The following is a 10,726-nucleotide window of genomic DNA, read 5'->3' on the forward strand; positions in this document are numbered from 1 at the left end:
GAATTTTTGCTCTTTTAAGACTTACGTTCAATAATGTATGGTGATCGAAAACGCAGGGTTTGAAGACCACTTATGGTAACTTGATCACAATAGTTGGGTTGAGGAATATTAAATTTCTATTTCTTAATAAAAAAAAAACTAGATTTCAAAATAAACTGAGTTACTTTATTTTAACTTTATTTACATGTAACACTATTGAGTTTCTCAATTCTACTTGTAAAGTACAAAGAATCTGTGAGTTGGCTCGTAAAATAACTCACGAACTGTCATTGAGTTGGATCATTGATTGTTGTTTGTAATATCTTTAGGCCAATAATTGAGTTGTGTTATCGTTCCATTCCCATTTGTAGATCGTAAACAGAAGTATGAAGAGCAGATTCTGTATGCGTCTACCGTTATGCAGCAGCAGTTGGTTGTGGTGGAGGTTGAGTTGGAGCAGGCTGTTGTCCTTGTTGAGGTTGAGGCTGTGGCGGGGGTGGGGGTGGGGGTTGAGTCGGAGCAGGCTGTTGTCCTTGTTGAGGTTGAGGCTGTGGTGGTGGTGGTGGTGGATATGGATATGGTGGGTAAGGGCCTGGTGGATAAGGGCCCGGTGGAGGTGGTTGACTTTGAGGAGCAGTTTGATTTTGATCCTGTCGTGGTGGGTAGGGATATGGTGGGTATGGTGGATATTGAGGAGGATATGGAGGATATTGTGGAGGAGGGTATGGAGGATATTGTGGAGGAGGGTATGGATATTTCTGAGGACGATAACCACCTCCGCCATATGGGTATCTGTTACCATAATACCCACCTCCTCCGCCTCCGCCCCAATGGCATTCAACCTATAACAAAATAAAAGTAATTATTAAACCAGTTGAGAATGCTCTATGAGTATTGCCAGAACGAACTTAACAAGAATGGAGAGATGCAGAGGTGAGGATAACTGTCATTGTTACTAGATATAAAAGTAAATCTTTTTATCCTCACCTTCTTCTCTTTCTCGCAAAAAATAGTAAAATATCATCTCTCTATGACTTACTGTTCTCGAAATATGGCTGCTTAAATACCTATAAATATGAAATTTTTGGCCAATATCTGGAGAACGGTGGCCAGTAATCAGTTGGAAAGTACCCACCGGTTAATATTTGATACCAAAATATTTGCCACCCTCATATGTACTGATCAACATCAATATTATCTCTCTACAACTTATGGTTCCCGAGCTATGGCTCGTTAAATATCTAGAAATTGACAATTTTTGGTCAATATCACGGGAACGGTAAGTCATAAAGAGATGATATTGGTGTTAATCAATACATAAGAGGATGGTAAAAATTTTGGTACCGATATTAATTGGTGGCCAACTGGCCATTGGCTAAACTAGTGGTCAGTTGGACAGTGGCCACCGGTTACTATTTGGTACCAAAATATTTACCATCCTTTTAGATATTGATCAACACCAATATGATCTCTGTATGACTTACGGTTCCCGAGATACGGCTCCTTTAAATCTCTAGAAATTGGCCATTTTTTGGACAATAATTCGGGAACGGCAAGAGTGACGAGAAATTTTTAATCACTTTCTCTGATACTTTTCGATGCTCTATCGAATACAGGGTTCAAAATTGAAAAAAAAATCTCAAATAACAGAGAGACGATATAGGGAATTCAGTAAGGATTTTTCAGTAACGATTTCAGTAACGAGACGATATAAGGAACAGGAAGAGACGATACAGACACAGAGATAGGGAATTCAGTAACGATTTTTTTTAGTTTGTTGACAATACAATTTAAATACGTGTAAAACACTTATGATATGATTAATACCTATTGGATATAACCTCTTTAAATACAAGTGTAGCATATAAGTACATCTGATCGTTTGTTAATGGCGCGTGTGATATAGCACAACTTCTGAACGGGTTTAGTTTAAAAGGCTCATATTTTGATCAATTTTGCTAGTAACTCATTCACAGGCTTGAATTAGATTTAAGACATCCATTTTTCGCCTTTGAAGAAGCAGTTATAGCAAGTGGTGGAAGTGAGACGGTATGTGGTGGTATACCATACGGCTCTGTTTTTTTCAGGAATGAGGACATACCGTCTCTAGTTTTTCAGTGATCAAGACAATATTTAAATAGCCGGTATGTTGAGCCAAAATTATAATAAAACATACAGCCTCTGCTTTCTTCCACTTCGAACACTGCTTATATCCATTCCTAAAGGGTTAAATATTATAAACCAGAACGCACTAGAACAAAAGAGAAATCTAGAAACATTAGTGATATACTAAAATATCTGGGGATGGAAATACTCCTTTATTTTTAAAGAAATTTGTTGCAGAGCTAACAATGTGGAAGATATAAAACTCATTTGCACATCATTTCATAGCTAAGCCGGTGTATCTATTTCAAACCCTCCACTTGGTTAGGACTGCAGGTCATGATGTTTCACGCACTGTATTCTTCTCTTCAAATGTGATCCAAGCAGCACTGCTTATTATACATTACATGAAAGACATTTAAATTACATTTTTAATTTCTCGTTTTAAGTATTTATTTTCTAGACCTAATGTACGACAGGGTGAGTCTAGAGAGTCATATAATCACGATGCAAATGAAAATTATTTTTTTTATAAGTCGTCATGGAAGAAATATTTGACTTTGAGAGGAGAAGAATGTTGTATGGTAGGATAGGATGTAATTTTGGTGGCAATCATCTTAAATGCAACAAGATAACTTTAACTGATAGTCATTCGATACGGGAAAGAAGGTTAGAATTTCAAAACAAATGCAATAAGGAAGTAACATGAATTTAACGATGTCTTGTAAAATTTACTTAATGTATTGGCTTCTCTCTTTTAGGCATACTCTCAATCATGCCTCTCACACTAGACAGTCACTCACATCTTACAATATTAAACGTTTCACAAGCAGCAACAATGGGCTGATGTAGATTCTAAAGAACGCGAAGTTTCACTGCATACATCATTGCCATCAAATATTTCCAAATGTAGAAATTTGAGAAATGTATAATGTATTCAACAAGTTCCCTATCTCCCAGAAAACTGGACAATATGAAATTTTCACATATTGTTTCTCCTTTATTTATGGCGTCGCATAATTAAGAAGACTAGAAATGTTCTATCCTCTATAAGCAAAGAGTGATAAATTTCATTAGATAATAACTCCATTTCGCTGCAATTAAGTTGCCAGCAATGAAATGGTAGACTCATTACTTTGTTCCAAATAAACCACACAACATTGATACCATCCCGTTGCCAAACATTTAGTAATCACCTTTGCAGTCAGGGATTTCGATGCACCAAAATCTCACAAAATTGGCTGTTTAATCTTCATATGAACATGTGAAATATCTTCCACAATATGAAGGAATTTCATGGTAGATACGCCGGAATTCGAGGCATTTATTCGAAAAAAAAACATAATATGATCCAGATCACCCGTACTGAGAAGATTTTAGAATTGTAGTTTGAAGGGATGCTATTTATTGCGATTCCAGATTCGACGTACTATGCCATTTCCGAGAAACTATCTTCCTGAGCTAAGTATTGGCAATGTAAAGAATGATGCTAATACAGTATTTATCCTAATGAAATGTTTCTTCATCCGTTGCAGTTTTCGGTTAAGCACAATCATTAAAATGTCTCATTATCGCCAGCAGGCCCGTAGCCGGCCGAAAATGTAGGGGGAGGCCGGTGGAAGTTAGGGGAGACCCGATCCAAAAATACTAGTTCATCCCATATTATAGTTCGTTTGCAAGCCTACCGTAAACATTTTAGAGGGGGCCAGTAAAAATTTATATGGCCAGTATTTTATATGATTTAGTAAGAGCAACAGTAAACTTTTATACATTCTTTCTTCTGAAAAATAAGATACTTAATATTAAAAAAAAACTGAATAGTTTCGTGGTATTTTCTTATATACATTAACTACTAAGTGATGTAATATAAATAGTTGTGAAATGAGCACATTACACCTTCCGTGCACAAGGGAATCATGAACACTTCTTTATTTTGGACATATTTCATCTTTAAGACCTTTATATCAATTTCCATTCAGTGGTTTAAATATCCATGTGCAGACATTATAAACGAGTGTTATAAGATTAAGAACACAGTATTAACTTTTCCATGACATTTTGTGTACAGTACAAACTTTAAGTTTCTTTTATCACAACTTTAGTAATTGGGATTAAATTTCGTGTGCTCTAAATCTCCAATATTTAAGGAAGTGCAACAACTAATATTATACTAATGTCATAGTTTATTAAATCAACAATTACATTATTATGTAGGATGTTCCTAAAATGGTCTATCCAATTTGGATGGCATATACAGGTAAGTCAGGTATAGGGATAGATAGAAGGTGCGATTTACAGCACAATGTTCACACATACTTACAGTTTAGTTTTAAACCAACACTTCCAACATATCTCTCACTTTTAATTTCTTTTGATTTTGTCTTTTTGCAGATGCTTCTCAGGACATGACAGCTTGTGGAGTGATGGGTAGTGACCAAATTTGCCACACAGATCCAGTGGAACTGCAGGGCGTGTTATAGACGTGCACACCCATCACGTCAGACCCGGCAATGGAACACGAGGTTCAAGAAAGCCGGAAGTGTCATGAAGAGGACGAGTTCTGAACGACCGAGCACGAGTGAAGCAAATGTGGAACGTGCACAACAAATATTTCTCCGGAACCCAACCAAATTAGTCCGTCAAGCGTCTCTACAGTTGCACCTACCACTGACCCTGGCGCACAGGGTGTTACTCAAATGGTTGAAGCTGCATACCTAAAACTTATACCTGGTGCATCCGCTTCAACCAGATGACAGTATGACAGATGCAACCGCAAATCATTTACAATTCAGATTCTGGATCTCATTAACGAGAAACCAGACTTTCTGACAAACGTTGATATTCTTAGATGAAGCGTGCTTTCATGTATCCAGGATGGTAAACCGATACAATGTGCGAATATCGAGCTAGCAGATCTCCACGTAAGCCAGGAGATTATGCACGACAGTTCAAAGATAAACGTTTGGTATGGTTTGCTTTATGGCCGTGTGATGAGACCATTTGCCTTCGCAGAGGCGTCAATCACCATTACTTTCTTTCGTCATGTTCGAACAGTTAGTACTTCGATAGGTCGAAAATCTGCACTAGGGCGCGATTGTTTGGAGAGTTTTGTTCAGCACATTTCCACGTTGCTAGATGACGCATTCCCTATCAACAAGGTCTCCGGACATCCCTTCACTAAATTTTTTCTTTGGGCTTTGTGGAGGATGTGGTCTCCAGGCCACCGTCCAGGATCTGCAGAAACTGCGAGCTCGCACCGGCGAGAACTTGAATACGTTACGGAAGACATGCTAAGTCTGACGTGGGTAGAACTGGAATATGAATATCGCTCAGATATTCTGCATGTTACAGATGGCGCACATATTGAACTCTATTAAACGGCTAGTAAAACTTTAGATGTGCGTGAACATTAAGTCGCAAACCACACCTTTCTATCAACATTTCTGACTTATAGGAGATCGAAGTTGTAAATTTCATTTTGGAACACTCGGTACTTAGAAATATGTCTTTACAAGAATTAAATATACTTAAAGAAATAAGAATTACATTTTAATGCTTATCATTTCAAGTAAATTAGCATAGTAGGAATTTTGAAAGTCTTAACTAAAATGGTTAATTTTATCCTACAAATGGAAAATTTTGACGTTAAATATAGTGTTTTCAAATTTCATAGCGAAATTATATTCTCAGATTTGGTAGCAATACGTCAGCGTGTGATATGACTACTCTCTTCCTTACATAATGTGTTATTTAAATTATTTATACCGATGTTTCTAAACTTGGGGTCGGGATCCCAGGGGAATCGCGAAAGGAAGTGAAAAAGACACAAAGTATTAGATCTAGTAGAAAAGATATATTTTTCAAGAATACTTTTAATTTATCCTTTATTCTAATACACATATTTCTATTTTCACAAATAAAGAGAAGAATATTTAAAGAAATAACTTTGAAATATAGAATGAATCATTTGAAACCAATTGGAATAAAAAGGAATGAAACGATTAAAAAAACCGCTAGACGTTAGGCACTAATAAATAATTAAAAAGATTATTGCCAACCGGAAATTAGTTATGGGGCTCGTTTGCAAGAGCATGCGTTAAAGGGGGATCGTTATACGAAATATTTTACGAAAGTCTAACGTACATATTTACACTTTAGTAGTATCAGGTTTATTTATTTGAATTATATACTTTTAGGGGAGCTTTTAATACATGTAGGATCTGTGGCTTTTCACTTTAATCTGCTCTAAACTAAGAACTCCATACTATAAATTTTGCTTCCAATACAATCTACCACTAGCGTAGACGAAATATTATCAAATCGGACAGGAATTCAAGCTCTACGTAGGGTGGCTTCAAGATACTCGTAAGTTATTATTCTTTTCCTAATGTAGTAAATGTATATTTTCCCATAATCTCACCGCGCTCACTATATATCAGAAGTCCTTACTGACTGACTGACTGATCGATCAGTGCCCAGGTCAACCTATTTAAGCTAGAAACTTGACAGTTAGACAAGACAAGTAAGATTCCACTAAGGAAGAAGTTTTGAAAATTCATCGGAGAAGGGAGAGGAAAAAGGGTCTGAATAATAAAGAATGAAATTTGGTATATGGACATTTCATTTCAAATAATTAGATAAATTTTTCAACTTTTTTATATTAAACTTACAAGGAAAGAAAAATGGATAAGAAGCAACCAAATTGTAGAAAATACAATTATTACAATAATTTCTGGCAATTATAATAATTATTATTATAACAAGTGTCCATATATTGAATTAGGATTTAGGATTTTGATTTCCATATATCGGAATCTCTTAGGATTAGACACATGATTATGGTTAGATACATGTAATTGAGTATTTCTATTTTTTTATTTAAAAGGGGAAGAAAACGGAGGGACGATAAAATGGTGGATATTACAATTGTATTATTGCCATACTTCAAAGTTCCTTAAAGTTAGGTACATAAAATTTGGTATTTAGATCTACATTTTTCATTTAAAATAATTAAAGACGTGTTTTGATTTTTTTTAAACTTTTCTCGATTTTTTAAAAACTTTTCTCTCCTAAAAGCGAAAAAAAAGGGATACAAAAGAAAGAGTTTTAAGACTTTTAATTTAAAATAATTAGATACTTTTTCAGCTGTTTTGTTTCAACTACAAGGGAAGAATAAACGAAGAAGCTCATGCGTTTTCGAATTTCCCAGTAATCTATAGGACCACATCTCACCGTTAGCCTTGTTGATGAAATGAACGCTAACTGTAACACAACAAAAAGCATTCATTTATAGTGAAAATGTACAAGGGCATAGAAAGTAAAATTTGGGAAAATCCAAAATAAAAGTTTAAAGAAGGAACGGTTACGCACTCTCGATAAAGCAACATAATTTTCGTGACGAGACTATAGACGAGACAAATCTCTTTGGGTAGAAATATACAGTGCTGTAGTCCTAAAATTTTCAGAGGGCGCTTTTCTGTGATCATCACCGATTGTCATAAAAGGCATAGAAAGCATCTTTAATGAACATAAAGCGCATGTATTAATTGATTAAATTAAAATATGAAAGATATATTACTGTTTTATAGTATAAAAACATTTCATGCTATCTTCTTGGTGATATTCCTTACTTAAATCACTCCGTAAACAACATAAATGGTTATAGGTATGGAAAAGGAGCTAACTCACTCCGAGGAGGAACAGAAAAAAATCGCACCCGATGTGCCAGAAGTAAGAAAATTATGTCGAAATTTAACTCTCTAATATCATAAAGACACATTTTTTTAAAATTACTTGGTTTGGTATTGCTCAAAGTTACGTATTAACAATAGCGTGATATTGAGAATATTCATTCCTTAGTTTAAAAATATTGAACAAGTTTGGTTGTCTTCAGTAGATAATAAGATTTTAAGGAATTGGAATATCATAGCCATCGACCTTCAAACCGCTAGGATATCCCCTCAGAAAAAATACGCCACTGTGTATCGATCTATCCTCTCATCCTAAAACTAACAATTTATATTTTGGTCTGGTGATATAGACACTTTATCATTGGAATCATGGTTTGATTAAATCAATAAATATAAACGAAAAAAATTAGAAAGTACTATATACTTTGAAGCAACAGATACACCTTAATGACTAAGATCAAGCAGAGGGTATATGGTGTGTACCGCCGTGTACCCTCGACTACAGCCCTGGAGACATATATATTTTTCGAGACGAGACAGCCTCGACAAAACATTGAGAAAGGTTGGGACAGCCTTGCGTTTGAGAAACGAAACAACATGGTAACCTTAATATGGGTAACAGAATCAAAAGTTACGAGAAAATATTTGCCAGTTGCGAGAACAGTTTTCCATTAGTAAAATCCGAATTTTATACAAATGATATGATTGGTTAAGTTCTAATAATGACGTGTAGTTTTAAGTATATGGTATTAATAACTATTGATAATCTAACTTATAAAAGAATGGAACGTATATAGCTTACAATAGACTGAAATAAAGAATATTTAACTTACAAGAGCCACTAGGGCTAAAGCCACTAACAATCCTAGTCGAGGTATCATATTCGTTACCTCTGGCAGCTTCTATGTGCCAAGGGTACTGTTTATAAACCAGTAACCTACTGAATTAAGCGAATACTCCTTTATACTCTTATTTAGTGCATTCTTTTCAACAGGTGCGTGTTCTTGACATTCTTCAAGGTCACATATGGTAACGAACAACACAAATCTTACTCGTAAATGGAGTCAATAACGTAACATGTCAAAATCAAAATTTTCCTTCTTGTTCATTCAATAAGTGTATTATATTAAAGGTAATATGACAGCTACATGCATATATTGTTGTATATTACATACATTATATATTATATTTACTGCTTTAAATGGTTCACAATTTGTTGAACTCAGGTACATAAGTATAAATGCACAAATGATATTCAAATTTTCCTTTCTTTAAATATTCAACCATTTGTGCCCTTGTTTGAAGCTCTTGAAGTAAATATGCGTCATCGCTTAAATTTTAGCTTTCGTCTTGTATTATACATTTATCAAATTGCAATAAATGATATGATCTTTATACATTGCGTATTTATTGAAAATCTTCCACATTGTTCAATACATGATACTTAAGTGTACAGTTTTCCTAAATAAAACCTTTTTGAACAATTTGCATTCCCTTTTACAGTAATTGTTTCTATTTTTTAATCCTACCATGATCATAATATTCGACATTAAGATACTTTGCAGCGTCCGTCAGTCATTGCACCGCCCATCTGCTCGTTGTACTGACCCACTTCCTTACATCACTACTGCTGTAGACCCATAAAAAATTTTGATACTTGTTTATTTTCAGATTCTTCGTTTCTAACACTAGTTAATTAATGTTCTATTTTAATTTGTTTTTCCTTTGACATGTAGATTTGAAATATTTAATAAGTTAAAGTAGTATTAGTGGCACATGTAGCGTAGTCGCTAACGCTCCCGTCTTTGGTCTCATGACTTCACACCTTTTCTCTTCCTCTCTTTGCCATTGTATTTTTTTTTTTTTTTTTTTTTTTGAATTTATATTTAAATCAATAGTTTCTTTGGTGTCAGTGCTTAGATTACGAGATTGTTAGTGTTCGACTTCTAAAATGAAGACCTGACTTCGTTGATCATCTTCTTTAATTTTAGAGTTAATTGCATATAGTGGCTATGATTGTATCAAGGAAATAAGATATCTTACTTTTATTGAAAAAGCAATCTCTGACAATTAAGTTGAAAACAATTCTATAACAATTGATGGTTAATGTAGCTGAAATACCAGTTCACCACACAAGGGAGCATACTTTCAGGGTGAATATACTTTAATACCCTTCCCCCAGAATGAAATTGTAATAATATGAACCCATAATGTATTCTGTTTTAACATGAATCATGACACATTCTACCCCTAGAATAATCCCTCCCTTTAATCAAAGTATTATGACAAAGATCCAGCTAGAAACGGGTAATAACTAATGAAAAGATTAATTTCAAACAGATCAAACGTTTACCCAACTACAAAAACTATGGATTTTACATTAATCTCAGTCATTTTGCTTATTGTTTTTAACTTTTCGCCTAATGCAGATGATTTTAACTTGAAATTAAACGGTAACGGGAGTGTAACTATTCATTTCAGCGACACCGACACCAACACAAATATCCTTAATTTTCTATTATTTTTTACTTGTTTGTCTTTCTCAACCTCTACCAGATCTAGGAATATCTTACCCCTTCAATTAAGCTTCACCGTAAATGTCTTCAAGAGTATCACCAATCAGTTTACCCACAACGAAAACTAGATTTTACACTTATCTCGATCATTTTAAACATTTTATTTATTTATTTTTACATTTTCCTCTGTTGCACAGAGAAAAATCCGTTCTCCGGACAGCGGTATATTGTACAAATATACGGTATCCTCTTGCTTACTATAGAAATCAGCACTGAGCATACGTTATCCGTATGCTACATAGGCACTGCCCTTAGATGTTACATCATGCCGTTGCAGGATGTCTGACATCTAACAATTTTCCGTATATCACATGCATATACTTATGTTACCTTCTTTAGATATATGTTATATACGTCCATTTTTATGTGAGATCCTGA

General features: G+C 34.6%; 1 protein-coding gene across 1 annotated transcript; it reads right to left on the reverse strand.

Annotated features, from left to right (window-relative positions):
* Positions 1–221: 221 nt before the first annotated feature.
* Positions 222–8,715, reverse strand: LOC145662009 (uncharacterized). Its single transcript, XM_081727347.1, has 2 exons — positions 8,606–8,715; positions 222–821 (listed from the first exon to the last, which is right to left on the reverse strand). The coding sequence occupies exons 1-2, from the start codon at positions 8,651–8,653 to the stop codon at positions 396–398; spliced, it is 474 nt and encodes a 157-aa protein (XP_081583473.1). The 5' UTR covers positions 8,654–8,715; the 3' UTR covers positions 222–395.
* Positions 8,716–10,726: the final 2,011 nt, after the last annotated feature.

This window comes from Thermobia domestica, chromosome 10, assembly GCF_964235325.1.
Source record: "Thermobia domestica chromosome 10, izTheDome1.hap1.1, whole genome shotgun sequence".
Classification (NCBI taxonomy): domain Eukaryota; kingdom Metazoa; phylum Arthropoda; class Insecta; order Zygentoma; family Lepismatidae; genus Thermobia; species Thermobia domestica.

Coding starts and splice junctions, on each gene's coding strand:
- LOC145662009 (XM_081727347.1), bottom strand. CDS start 8,653: ATGATACCTCGACTAGGATTGTTAGTGGCTTTAGCCCTAGTGGCTCTT. Junction 822..8,605: donor CTTTAGCCCTAGTGGCTCTT/GTAAGTTAAATA, acceptor ATTTTGTTATAG/GTTGAATGCCATTGGGGCGG.